General features: G+C 32.6%; 1 protein-coding gene across 5 annotated transcripts; it reads right to left on the bottom strand.

The window, feature by feature from the left end:
* Window positions 1–910: 910 nt before the first annotated feature.
* On the bottom strand, window positions 911–14,825 carry LOC132924792 (solute carrier family 35 member F3). 5 transcript variants are annotated; one of them, XM_060989246.1, is made up of 13 exons: window positions 14,692–14,825; window positions 14,372–14,504; window positions 13,977–14,141; window positions 11,562–11,708; window positions 11,091–11,194; window positions 10,759–10,908; window positions 6,848–7,195; window positions 4,795–4,929; window positions 3,393–3,582; window positions 3,236–3,325; window positions 2,803–2,932; window positions 2,656–2,685; window positions 911–1,859 (listed from the first exon to the last, which is right to left on the bottom strand). In XM_060989246.1, exons 4-13 carry the CDS (start codon window positions 11,695–11,697, stop codon window positions 1,748–1,750), a joined length of 1,425 nt encoding a protein of 474 aa, XP_060845229.1. In that variant the 5' UTR covers window positions 11,698–11,708; window positions 13,977–14,141; window positions 14,372–14,504; window positions 14,692–14,825; the 3' UTR covers window positions 911–1,747. The 5 variants fall into 5 exon arrangements, with proteins under 5 accessions (XP_060845229.1, XP_060845223.1, XP_060845240.1 ...); XM_060989240.1 differs by having other exon boundaries at window positions 14,372–14,806; XM_060989257.1 differs by lacking the exon at window positions 14,692–14,825 and having other exon boundaries at window positions 14,232–14,373.
* Window positions 14,826–15,381: the final 556 nt, after the last annotated feature.

The raw sequence follows: 15,381 nt of genomic DNA, 5'->3' as shown, positions 1-15,381 counted from the left end.
CATTCAATGTACGATATACTCGACGTATAGATAAAATTGTCCTCGTTGTTGATCAACAGATCCAGACGAAGTTTGTATTATTTGTAGCGCCGTGTGCGTTGTTGTTTTTCACTTTTCTTTTGGTCGCGTTCGCTGTTAGATTTATCCGTACACAGCTAGTTTTTAATTTTTAATTTATTGTATGTTTGAATTATTAATATTAATAAAAAAAATATATAATTTTTTTAATATTACCCAATTTCGCGTTACAATACGTACATAGGTTTATTATTATTCATGTAATACACTGTTCTAACTCTTTTAATAGACGGCCAAAGAATAAAGACTTACAATGTCTTACAAATCAAATCAAAAATTTTAATTTTATATACACCTTGCTTTCTATAGCCAAGCAATGTCACATGACTACAACCATTATTATATTAAAGAGAGCATTTTGTTTGAGAAAACTTATAACGTACAGTTTACATATATTTTAAAGTTTATTATAGTATACTTTTAAGAGTTTAAGAGTAGGTACTTCAAACTTTTAAAACTTATTTAGTCTTTACTTAAGTAAACAGAATTTGTTTATTTATCTACTTACTATGTGACTTATGTCTACTTGTTTACCGATTTACGGTTAATAAAATATTCAAAACAACTAAACGAGTAGTCTGAAGTCTGAAAGTAACATAGATTATATATTTGTACTCTTTTTTTTTTTATTATTCAAACGTTTTGTATTACTTATACAATATTATCCTTATTGTTTTTATTTTCAAAACAACGAAGAATGATCTCATAGAATGTAGATATAGGTTATGCTTATGATATTATTTCTGTTGTTTCATATTAGAATACTTATATGACTATTATTATAGGAGCGAACTGTAAGAGGACGAGGTATTAATAGTAAAAACACATAATATAATATAATGGTATTGCTCGTGGACGGATATATTGTCGTCTTTTTAATCCACAAGATGTTTCTTGCAATCTGTTATAAATACGCGCCATCGTGGTAGTATAAGTACATTTTGAAACACATAACAAATTACATTAACGTGATTTTATACAGATAATATGTAAGTATCTACATAATATGAATATACGCGAGTTTATTACGCTTTATTTATATTAAACAAGAAACAAAAAAAATTGTAAATTTTTGTTCAATTCTGTTGTTGGTTGACGAACATTATCTACATAGGTACCTAATAATAATGATAATAATAACAATTGTACATAATAATATAGTATATATTATACAATATACACGAAACACGAACGTATTTTACAAAAATGTCAACGAATAATATGTAATATTATAATTTATATATTATTACTAGTCTGCTGTACGGATATGTCTTAATGTTATGCCTTTAAAGTGTGCTTGAATTGGATTAATAATAAAATTGATCTGATTCCGAAAATTCTGATTATCACATAAAATTAAATTATAATAATGTACGTGTATCGACTATTGACTTGATGTGGTAGTTCATCCCAATATACTGATGTTAATTCAAACACTGTCTCTAAGAAATATTACTTATATATTATATTATAGAAGTGAAACGGCTAAAAAATGAAATCGGAACATACGAAATACTGTTGCGACCGCATACGACGAATATTTTTTATGACAATTATTATTATTATGTTTATTATTACAACGTTTGCCGGCCAATTTATTGATAGCGACGAATAACGTTGTTGACGTCCGCGGTGCGTGAACGGCAATGGCACTAACGGCAGTAGTCGGTCACCTGACCCGACCGGACGGAGATCGCAAATGCGACCTGATGTACCCGGTCCGGTAGTCGATTTCCACTTTGGGTGGATTTGGTGGCAATCCCCGGTTCTTCCGGCTCCACCTGCGGGTACAACAACAGACAGAACGTACATACACGTGACACACCCGGCGGCGCAATCGAAAGGGTTCTAATTACATTTTCAATCGATCTTTTGCACTCGCACCAGTGATCTAAACAATCTTTGGTATATATTTTATTTTTTTTACATTTATTTTTTACATCACCAAAAACCACATGCAATTACCGTTCTAAATCGCCATGCAAAGTGTATATAATATAATATATATATATAACGCCCACGTGGGGTACAAAAAGAAGAGGTTGCGCGTAACAGGATAGAAGCGATCTTGTGATTATATATTATTATCATAATATTATCGTCATTACACATCTATGATATAAATATTATTTTTACTATTTTTACTATTTTTACTACATTAATTATTATTGTTATTATATATTATAATATTAAATACATAAATTATTATTTTCGTTATTAAAATACCACACACGCACACGCATACGTACACGAAACACGCGCCGACCTCCGCAGTGTAATTTAGGCGTATAATCAAATAAAGGTCGGCCAAAAGTATACATATAATAATATACGTAATATCGTCTATTTTTTACGCTGTTAGCCAACCACTTCTTTTCTTTTTTTTAAAAACCCTACTACTGCAGCATCTATCACAAGGCCTTCCCCAAGCTACAATTCATCTTATTATTATTATTATTATATTATTATTATTAATATTATATTATTATATATTATATTATGTATATATTGGTCCACTCTTTCAACAATTTTCACAAAAAAATTCATGCTTTTTTTTTTGGTTCACGCTACACTCACCTAGCGCTATGACTCAGTAGTATTATATTCCTGAAAATAATTGTTAAAAACATAATAGGTGAGTGTTTCGTCCGATTTGTTTGCCAGCGCTGTAGTAAGAAATGCCTAAACCGCTCGCATTGAATCTTATATTTATGTGCAATTTACCTGAGCAATCGGAAAATGTATTCTGGCCAGTTGTTAGGAAACATGACCAATAAGAAACCGATCGATATAAGTATGATGCCAGCAAGTTTCATACCATAAAACTGTACATCATGTATGGTTATGTCAATGGCTGAAACAGTTAAATAGGCCAAGTACAAAAAGCTGTGTGCACAAAAACAGGATCATTGTATATATTTGTTCTCTAAAAATCATTTTGATAAACTTATAGTATGGTATATATACTATAAAATATATTAGGTAAGTAAATCGCGACAATTATATATTGTATTCGTGTGTATTATAAAATTTATTTTTAATATACAATTTATGTTTTATAAGCACGAAACACGTCAAACTTGGTGTAATTAGTAATTACTCGTACAAACAAATATAATATAAGTATTTCGTGATTAAGACCGATGGAAAAATTTACCTGCAGACACGGGAACCGCGGTGATTAGTCCAAACGTTATGAAAATGTCGTAAGTGAACGCAACACTCAAATTTCCCAGTAAGTTAGCGACTGAAAAAGGTAATTATATATAAAATTATAAGTCAGTGTGACGCAGATACAGATATTTATTTAGTACCCAATGACAGCGTGCTGGCTGATAATAGTATCATCCAAGGCAAACGGTCCCAATGAAGTATTTCGACTTCGGAGAAGTACAAAACTAAACACACTGGCCAGAGAAGTGCTGCGTTCAACAGGCCTATGAGCGAAAAAAATAGCGAAACTTGACCGTAAGTAGCATCGCCGATCATTTTTTTGAACATGACCTGTTAAATAAAATACAAAAATTACCATCATAGTTGTATTAATTTATAATTTCTCAATTATTTTCATCGTTTCGCCGTTATATTTGAGTTTACTTACTCGTCAGTCAACATATTATGCTTAGCATTAACATATTATAAGCGACTCCTTCAAAACAGTGTTTATTTAATAAATAATTAAAACTATGGTTAGTACTTATTACCTCCTGATAATAACATTTTTAGTAATCTATATGTATAATCATTTCACAATGAATTTTCTAGATTTTTTTAATAGTTTAATATTTTTACGCCACAAAAATGAAAAAATAATCTATAAGCTGTAAAAATATATATAATATATTATAATTTATATCCATATAGAATTTATCTATGCTAGGACCATATTATTAAAGTGGGTACAAAGAAGGCAATTGTCAACGGTTCTGTATAATAATTTAAAATGAAATTAAGGAAATTTTTTATGAATTTTGCTGTCATCACTTATTTAATATTTTATCATTATATATAAAAAAATATATAATTTTATAATAATGAATGATTTATGTTTTAATAAAAAAAAAACCAAAAAAAGTGACCCTCAAAAAAAAAATGAATCCAATAATTCCAATTGGTATATTGGTGAATACAAATATAATACAGTAAAATCCCGTAACAATGAATTCTAGGGACCGAATTTTTTTTTTGTTATAACCGAAATTTCGTTGTAACGAAAATTTGAATAAGCTCTTTATAAGCCCTGCTTTTCGGCAAGGAACTTCTATGACTTTCGTCAAAACGGGATTTTTCGTGGTATTGGTATTCGTTGTAGCGGGAATTTACTGTATATTATACTCGTGTACCTATCTAATAAACTGTATGATAATGATAAAAAAAACTGTATTTTGTTAGTAATAGCAAATAATAGAATTCAATTAATTTTTCTAATTTATGTAATTCATACAGTTTAATACGCGTATAAAATTATTTGTGTAAGATACGATACAATTAACAATACAAAAAATCATTTAAATAAATATTGTATTATGTGTAGATACTTATAAAGAAGGCTCTGATGGTTTTTAGTGTGAATGTAATGTTTATAGCCCTATAATAAACTTAATCTGCCTTTAGTCTGCATGCGACGTTAATATAGTGTACTGTACTATAATATATTGAAATATATCAACTGAACATATACATACAATTTTTTCGTTATATTTCAATAGCACTCACTTTATATACTGCTGACCCGGCGGCAGCTAAAGCCGCTAACAGAACCCCGGTCATCGTCTTCTTTTTGTTCGTAATGCCGGCGTCCATATACGCGAGTAAAGCCACTCCTGTGCTGCACAGGATGACAGCGACAATCTGCAAATGATCATTGCTGAAAACGGAACGGATCGCGAAATATATAGACGTGGACCCGTAACGTGCGTCGCATAATACAATAAACTAAAATCCCGAACGTTTTAAACACTACATATTATAATATAGCGTTTCAATCAATAAAAGCATTATAATAATATATCTACGTCATCGCAATTGATCGCATGCATAATGATATATTTTTATTATAGTAGATAGTCGATTGTATATTTTTTATACATGAGGTTATACACTTAGGTAGGTACACATCACACTGTATACTTTAGGTAAATCCATATAGGTGCAATTAAATTGAGCCCATGGAAAAATCCCCCTTTCCCTAATCCACGAATATTTTAAAACTATTTAATCTAAATCATGCGGATGTGTGCACGCGTTACTAAAAAAATTGTATAAAAACATGTTTATAATATACGTAGGTATATACAATACACAGTATATATGGCAATGTATAGTGTAAAATATACACTATATGTATAGTATAATCATTGAGTATATATAGTACTATATATACTCAATGGTATAATGTATGACATCAATTATGATCTACAATACACATATAATATAACTACTTTAATAGTAATAATAATAAAATTAATATTGATTAATTATTATATATCAATACAATTATATTTTTATCGTTTTATACGATGACATCGACATGGACGTAATAATATAATTTATAGTGGTGTCAAAAGACCATTTCACAGACGATGACTACCGACTAATTTAATAGTTATTTTTCCCAAATAGTGAGTTTTCTGTTAAAATATAAATTATAACGTGTAATTACGTGATTCAATTACCTATATTTGTGCCAATGGGAAGTGGCCTAATGTTGGAAAACGATTAAACGTGGCCGTGGACCCCGAACATTAATATTGTACCCATATGTCGTTTCGTATGATAGATATTATGGCGTGTTATAATATTTTCTATAATACAGATAGACCTAACAACAGTGGCGTATTTGAGAGTTAATCTTGGGCACAAATACATATACTGGCATACTGAACTTATTTTTTAGTTACATTTACATTATAATAAAAAATGTATGAATTTTCAGGGTATTCAGTTATTGAATTTTTTGCTTTCGGAAAATGTAAGTTCTTACGCGAGACATAGTAAGTAGGTAAGCAGTTAAATATATAAGTAAATTCTTATACAAGAACATGGAATTAAAACGACTAATGTAATAAGTGAGTTCGAAAAAATAATGAAGAAAAAAGTGAAATACATAATAATTCAACTAAAATATATTATTATATAGTTTGAAATTCAACAAAAAAATCCATCCTAATCTGAATAAGACCTATTAGGTCCGATAGCTAAATTATTGTGTAGTATAATAATAGTTGGTGTGGCGTGCGGTTAAAATTTGTTTGTTGTTCGCTTTAAACTATTCTCATCGTGCCGTAATCGTTACTTTTGTCTTTACAATGACAACCGCGTGTGAACGCCGCTGTGAACTATAGACTATATAATATTATATTTTGTAGAACGCCGCAATAATACGGAAAACTCGACATGTCATTTTTAAACCCGCGTGGAGGAACACTCACGCGTGAGTGGTTTTTACCCGTCACGTCTCTTCGCGCGAAACTACCACTTTTACACTACGCGTCATGTCGTCCATAATTTTTTTTCGTATTCCGTCACAGTCGTCCCCGTCGCTCTACACCCCCTCAACACCTCTCAAATACACCGCCTCGATCCCGCGGGGAACAACTACAGCGGTCAGTTCCCGCGGGAGCCGCCGACACCCACTGCCTCCCGGCCCGCCGCCGCCGCCACCGCCGAAACCGTACGCCGCCGCAGCAGACGCGCGCGGACCGACGGCGGTGTTTAGGTTTTCCGGGACGGGGCGGCGGGCACGGGAGGGGATCCCCGACACACTCACCCGGACGCCGACGAACTGGTCGTGGAGTATGACCCAGGACAGCAGGTACACGCAGCACACGTTGATGGCAAACAGGGCCAGCGCGTCGGTGGCCACGAGTATGCTGAGCGCGTGTATGTACAGGTAGTTGGTGAACACCCACAGCATGCAGAACATGCAGCACCTGGTCAGGAAGTGGGCGGCGGTGAACCCGCGGTCCCGGAAGTTGCGGACGCTCTCGCCGAGTATGTCGGTGGGCGTCTGGTAGTTGGGGCTGCCCAGCTGACAGAAGAAGTACAGCGGGAAGAACAGCACCGTCCAGTTCGTGCAAAACCACGTGGTGAAGAATGGCGCGTTGTACGTCATCAGCTGTAACGCGCCCGCCCGGCACAACGGTATAATATGATATTAATGCGCGTATAATGTTTTTATTATTTAAATAATGTATATTGTTCGATCGTTATTCTAACAGAGTGCAACCGAACGGACGTGTATGTGTGGTGCGCGCGTGTGTGTGTGTCCGTATACGACCTATAACGATATGGGCGATAGACGTTTTTACAGGTAGTCGATTTTCAGTTTGTTGGTTTGCATCCATCGGACATGACGAATGACGATTGACGACTGCGATCTAAGTGAGACTTTTGTTATACTTTCTTTCTGCAGTTGATTTATTATTCGTCCTATTTCGAACAGACGAAACCTCAAGTTTCTCTCTTTGTGTCTATGCAGACTCTATAGCTGAACGAAAGTTTCGTATGACAACACACATAGATTAGTCGTGTTTAAGCTGCCACGTATTGAATTCGGCATTTTGTAATATTTTAGATAGTGAATAAATACTCTTTAGGATTTTGATTTTGGTTTTCAGATTTGAATTTTAAGACAGTCGGTGAAAAATGTTCAGAAAGAATTATCGACACCAATTAATTCGATTAGTGCTTCAAATTCGTCTTAGTAGTTTAACACGTCTCTTGCAAAGACGAGAGGGAGGGGTTTGAAAACGTCGTTAGAACACTTGGAACTATCGTAATTTTGTTATATATTTTGGTTCATTACCGAATTAAGATCAGGCCCATCATTTTAAGTGAGGATTTACTTTAGGTATTTGATTTGAACAATTTGATTTTTTTATTATTTTACAATTGCATAAGAAACGAATCGCTTGAAATTGACGTTTGCGTGAAGGCAGAGAAAATTCTTTTATTTTTAATCAGAATAAAACCTTTATTTAAATTATTATCTGTGATCGTGTTTTTATTCGTAGAATCTATAGTGTGTATATTTAAATTGCGCAATTGTCTGGACATAGTAATTTTTGTTTTTGTTGCGTTGCTGATTAGCATAGGTATTATTTTGTTTTTCGATATAGGCATATAAAATGCGATTGGTGTTTATTTTAACGAGACTGTTGACCGACGGTAGCAGATAAGGAAACGCAGTCGTACGAAACGGTTAGGTACGCAACTATACGCAGTAATCAAAACAATTTTACACGTACTTATACAAAGTATGTTGGTAAGTTTAACATTATAATGAAGTTGATAATAATAGTAGAATAATGATTATGTATGATGTCATTCTAATAGCACTTCCACTAATAATCATGTAACTCATTGTCACCAATGAGTGCACTATTAATTAGAAACAACAGTAGCATGGCGCACAGATAACATGTACGTTGTGCTCGTAGACATCGGCCCGCTTCCACCACGGTCCGCGGCGCTGTATCGTGTATTTATAATGCAAATTATAAAATATGTCAATATACGTAATATAAATCTATAATACACTATATACATATGTAAATATAAATACATAAAGTATTAAAATGTGTAGATTTTAGATTGGTAGAAATTATGACCATGCAATAACTAGCGGAATCGATATTATACGAATAAATTTTTTTATATACATATATCACCAAGTAACATATTGTTTTTGATAAATCTATTAAAGTCATTTATTTTATATTAAGTATTATAGTAGGTTGATAGAATTTTTTCCAAAAATATTGCATTTATTATATTATTAGAATTTAATAATAATAATAATACCTATATATATTTTATACCATATTTAAATTAACTTACATAACTCAAAATGTAATTACATTTCTCTGTAAATATCATAAAACAATAAAAAAAGATATAAAGTACCTATATAAATAAATAATATTTCAAAATAAATCAAAAATGTTATTGCGTATAATAAAATTCACAGTAATATAAAATACATAAAAGTTTAAGTTCCCATGGATAATACTTTTAAACTATAACAAAATAGTTAAAATATTGTTATTTATCACTTAAATAATAAATATCGTCCAAATTGGATGTTAAAATGTCTTCAAGTATAGTAAATAATAATATTTTCTTTATACTTAGTTTTTTTTTAATTTTATGGTTTTAGTATGAACTACTTATAAAGAGTATTTTATACAATTTTCAAAACTTAGATACAAAAAGAAAAATTTTTATGAATTTTTTATTTTTATTTTTATTAACATAAACAATATCTATATAAATTAGCACAATAATTGTAGCCGCCACAGTTTATATGATAAGAATAATATATTATAAAATTAAAGGTATGATTAATAAGTAGCCACCTATTAGTGGCTTGGTTAATTTATTTATTTTTATTTTTTTTAGAGGCGTTTATGTATTTTTAACTGCGACATAGTTTGCTGTTTGAAAGAAAAAATTTTGCTACATATTTTTAATATTTTTATACAGATACAAGAATTACTTTTGTAGGATCTTGAATTAAATTTTCAAGAATTTTGATTCTACGAGTACTGACCTCTCTGAAGACAAACTAAATTCAGTAAATTCTATTTGATATCTAAAACCACTCCCACTTTATAAAATCAAAGCATTTTATTGACAACTTATTGTGTACTCATCCACAAAACAACAAATACGTCATAATAAAATCAATACATTCATCGCTCCGCTCAGAATCGAAAAGTTCACTTATCTATATTTGTTTAGACATTCGTGTACAACGTTTTACCCAACCTACTCAAAGATATATAAAACATTTTAATATGTACTATAGAGTATATTTTCTTTGTAAAGGGTTCCCCACGGGTGTTCGCTTTCGATGGTTGTTGATCTAAAATAGGTATATATGATAATTCATAATATACCTAATTCTTATCTCCTCGTATTTGAAATTCTCTGGCAGAAAGAACAAACTTTAGAAATGTATATAATAATATTATTAAATAAAAGAGCTATGATTATCGTGGAACTTTTTTTTGAAATGGTGCCTATTTTATAAAAATAACTGTAGAACCAACAATATAATAAAACGATTTGAATATTTCGTTTCAGAAAAAAAATGTATAAATTCCGTATTAATTATTTATACAAAAAAAATATATGTACATAATATGTTAATGGTAAACTTATTGCAGATAAAGTGTGTTGAACAGTACACGCACGCCACTGCTAAACAATAATATTATAAAGTCTAGTTTTTGATCGTTCGTGTAATACGCTCGTTTAAAATATATTTTAATATATAATAATAAAATGGCGTGTAAAATGGTAATTTTCGCGTGTTATTCTTCAACCGTCAGCGAGCAATTATTCTAACATCGTATATAAACAATAGTCTAAGCTAGGTAATTCGACTAATAAACACCTCGTCTACGCTTGCTTATATGTATTTATATTGGTGGTCATTGTATAACTCTTTATCTCCAATGCAAGTAATGCTTACGCGCGGGAAATAGATGTTATATATCATTTAAAATTTTAACTGTATATTTAATTCGTTAAGTTAAAATAAAAAAAGAGTATAAGGAATGGTATTTGTGTGTATGTATTTGTGTGTGTGTGTATGTATGTGGAGGGGGGGCTAACAATTAGTCGAATTAGTGAAATCGATAATATATTTTTATTATTTATTTATATAAATACCGTTTGTTGGTGTATGGACGAAAAATTAAACCCGCTGCCAGTGAGCACCGGATATTTAGTCGGATGGTACATGTATAGGTACTTGATGGCGTGTGTGGCGCCCACCCAAGATGCGGTGACGAAGAAAGTGACGCACAAACCATAATATACCTGTGGACATTTGTCGGTATGATATACACAATGCAATATCTTAAGTAAACGAAAAATCGGTAAGTACTGAGTAATATTGTTTCTATAAGCCTGGAATGGATTTATTTTTATAAAAGTACTATCATCTGTTTAGATTTAAAAAACTTAACTAGTCACGCTGAATATGCGTTCACTGTACAAACCTTCCTCGCATGTTTCGAACAACATTTGTTCTTCAGCCTTTTGAACACACCCAACTGCCTCCGCTGGCACTGTTCGACCTGTTCCACATCTTCGGGCTGACACACTAGAAAAACGGTATCAAACGATACGATGGTTTAAGACGTCATAAACACACAATATTAGCATAAATGCCGGTCGACGGGATATTATATTTTGTTTGAGGCGTGCAAAAATGTCTAATCCTGGAGATGAGGCTTATATTATTTTATCGTTGGTATACCAACCGTAAAACGATTGATCGTTTACACAGTATGTAAACAATTAATTTGATCGTTTAAATTTCACTCGAATAAGTTGAATGGTAAGATTACGCGCCACTGTATTGTGATCGAAGGAGAAGGGTATAATCGAATTATTAGCATATTAATAATTTATACACCCTGCACGCCTCGGCCCGTTGTTTGATCGACGCTATACAACCAGACACATACGAGATTCGCTTCTGGACAGCACATGCGAGAAAGGACCATAAGGTCTGTGGTCTGACGTCAGCACGGCGTTACTTTGCGAAAGTCTAGGCTTCCGTGGGTTGAATATGGTGGGCACATCGCTGTTTTCGACCTTCATCACTCGAGTATCTAAAAAATCATCAATTCGTTACTTTACGTGTTGTTTATTTAAATATGTATTAGAGGTTAACGGGTTAAGCTATCCCCAAAAGAGTATTGTGGGGCTATGGCTGTGTAATTTATTCATTCGGTTCACGTGTTTTGTATAATATTGTGCCCAATTGTATACGATAACAGCTGACTAGATTTTGATTAACGTCACTAAATTTATAATCAATCTCGAACCCACCTAACGTTCCACGCATCTGCGTTGAAATAACGGTGATAGGTCTGTTAATTAATTGCATTAAATCGTATTCAACAAGTGGTTAACAAATATGGAATATATACGTCATTTTTACATCCGAATATGTCAAAATACGAATAATATTATGCCAACCTTTTATACTGACAAATATATTTTGTATAAAACTAATTCAATAAAAACAGTTTTAAAATTTTAAATTCTGTTACGAAAAAATCTTATTTTTTGTGACTATTAGTTGAAATAGCGATTGTCTATAGAGTCGTTATTAAGTTGACGTTTGAAACTTAAAGTAATAATAATAGGTATAATGGTATATATAAATATTTATTGCACGACCACTTAAAAATCGTATTTGGAGACTGTCCAAATTTATGTATATTACGTACGTTATACCTTAAACATTTTATCTCTATTCTTAAATTACCTACCTGTGTACTTTTAAAAACAATATTCATTTAATATGCTGATTAATTACGTTTGAGTCATTTGACGGTTGATCATTTGCCTTTATCAGATGTGGTGATGGACATAGTTGCTGTTTTTAATTTCCCTTATCTAAACAAGAAGTTTTCAATTTTCAATTTTTTTTTTTTTGTTATTTTTTGTCGTTTTTAATCTTTACTATGTAAATGTAAAAACAATTTTTATGTGCAAATATAATTATATGACATCATCATTGATGTCTTGTATATTGATGTCTTGTTATTCCTGTTGTGTTTATTATTATTTATGATGATGGTTTTCTTATAAATATTATCGTAAATATTTTTATTTTTACGCTTATTTAATTCATCTCACTTTTAAATATCAGATCATCACCTACGTATTTTGTATTCAATCATTCTGTTGTGACAGGTTTGTTTATTAGTTTTTCGATATACCAGAAAATATTCATGCTTTGTAATATATTTCAACTTATTAGTATTTATGCATTATGCGGTTGTGAACTTACCAATTACATGGGGAATACATTGAAATCTGCGATACATATATTATAACTATATGAATAAGGCTTTTCTGATAATTTACTGCAGGTAAGAATATCCATACCGACTACTATACGGTAGAAGTAAATATAAATCAATAATTCGTAAAAATACATGAATAATGAATATAGAGTGATGAATGATGATAAAATGGATTATTAGATCCTAAAAAATGAATTTAAAAAAAGTATTATAAACTTCAAAACAATATATACCTATACTTTGTGTAATATATTAAATATTTATATATAATATTAAAATATATTAATGTAAATGTCAACAATATTGTATTACTTGTTATTTATAAGTTTAAAATAGATACTAAAAATCCATAATTTATAAATTTTACAATAAATTCTTAGTATTGAAAATTAATATTATGCTAACAAAAAAGAACCAATTTAAAATTAAACCTAACATATCAAAATAATTCTTAATTATTATCATGATATCTAATCGCAACAATTTGTTTTTTAAATTTAAAATATGGTAATCTACGAAATAATTATGATAAATCAATACTACTAAAAAATTACCACTGAATGGATAAAATTACCAAATATAAAATACTGCAAGGTTAAAATTATTAATTTTTTTTATTTTTTTAGAATATTATTAACAGATATTCTTAATTTTAAAATTATAGTCCAAGATAAATTTTGATTGAAGTTTAAGTACTTTTATAAACTCTATGTCTCGCAGCGAGTATTGAAAAAAAAAACGCATTGGCTACAAATGCACAAACTCTATTACAGTTAATACTAAATAATAAGATAATAGTATTAGTACGCTCGACTTCGTATTATCATATGATATAGTGATGCATCTATAATAGGTGACTAATCTATCTTATTGCTTATCTATCGCCCAAGTGAGATTCATATATCATATTATTATTATATCGTATGGAACGAACAGACATTCAGACACAATATTATATATACGCTAATAATACTGCAGATTGACATCCTATTATACTGGTGAGGACGTCACGTGTTCGGTAAACCACGTGTAGTATATTAAGACGAATTCGTAAAGTCTCACCTTTAAACTGGTCGTAGGAACAATAAGACTATGTCGAAAGTGTGCGTTCGCAACCATATCGCCGACGCAGGACTTTCGGGACGACGAGTAGGTATAAGAGAGAACGCGGCAGACTGTTACTCTCTCGTCACCCGTGCGGTCAAGATACGATTGATCGTGTGTGCACTATATACAAAATATAATATTGCAATATATGACGTTTGTAATCGTCGGTGTGTAAGTGCATTAGAGCACATAATTTGTTTACATGCGTACACGAAACGATCGTGATGGTGCCCGCAGTCGGCGTATGTCAAATGTTCAAGTCTCACACGCGTCGGATACGTCCGGCAATATTATCATCATCATCGTCCAACGACATTATCATAATATTATTATTGTTGTTGCACACTTACCGAGACGGCGGCGGTCTACACATCGCGCGGTGATGTCGCACAGCAGTTGTTGTTGTCGTTGTTGTTGTCGTCGATCACGTCGCGTCGAACTGCAATATCCGTCATGACGTGCGGTCGTATTATATACCTATACCTATATATATATGTATTATATTCGTGTATATTATATGGATACGATTTGTATGTCGATCGGTGTACAGTACGTTACCGACCACACGGTGACCCGGTAACCCTGTTCGCGTATGGTTCGACGTGACCGCGCGCCGTGCACGAAACTGCAGCAAAGCGAACTCGCGCGTATACTGCTATACTATACACACCTACCACCTCGAGCGAGCGGTTATTTCGCCGTTTTTCTCCTTTCCCGTTTCTCTCTCGCTCTACCTCGCCGTCCACGCCGAACCGCGTCCCGCCAGCTGTCTTTCTCCGCGTTTCGCGCTCCTGGCATGCGACCGCAATTGATTTTTCTACCCGCCGCCGACGCGCAGGGACCGACCTCTGGCGGCGCTAATTGACCGGTGGCGGCGGCGGCGCGCGCGCGTCCCGCTCGGCGACAGCGTACGGCGGCGGCGACGGTGGCTAAAGCGCCCGCCGCCGCCGCCACTGTATATACGCTCATAATATTATAATACTATTGCCGTATAGCTGCGCTGTATACACACACACACACATATATATACACACACACACGCGGACGGACGGCCGCCGTTCGCCGGACCCGTTGCGAATAATTCTATTACGACGACATTGTGTATGCATATTTTATAATTATTATGCGGTGTAATGAAAAGGCTCGGTCCGCGCCAATCGCAATGACGTTTACATATAATACGCTTATCATTTTATATCATAAAATAATAATATACGGCGATATACCTTAAACGCATAAACCTATTACCTATATATGGTCCATATACCTGCAGATATATATATTAATAATAATATGTCCTATGCGCCTATTAGAATAACATTGACCGCGTGGTCCATTCGCGCGATGCGGTATCATATAT

This window comes from Rhopalosiphum padi, chromosome 1 (genome assembly GCF_020882245.1).
Source record: "Rhopalosiphum padi isolate XX-2018 chromosome 1, ASM2088224v1, whole genome shotgun sequence".
Lineage (NCBI taxonomy): Eukaryota > Metazoa > Arthropoda > Insecta > Hemiptera > Aphididae > Rhopalosiphum > Rhopalosiphum padi.
The sequence above is the reverse complement of the archived record's forward strand: the minus strand, read 5'-3'. Positions and strand labels throughout refer to the sequence as shown.

Bases quoted from the DNA above. Each gene is read 5' to 3' on its own strand.
- LOC132924792 (XM_060989246.1), bottom strand. From the start codon at position 11,697: ATGAAGGTCGAAAACAGCGATGTGCCCACCATATTCAACCCACGGAAG. The intron at 11,195-11,561 runs GTATGTGTCTGG...CCGTTTTTCTAG, and splicing joins GCTGTCCAGAAGCGAATCTC to TGTGTCAGCCCGAAGATGTG. The intron at 10,909-11,090 runs GTTTGTACAGTG...AAATGTCCACAG, and splicing joins GTTCGAAACATGCGAGGAAG to GTATATTATGGTTTGTGCGT.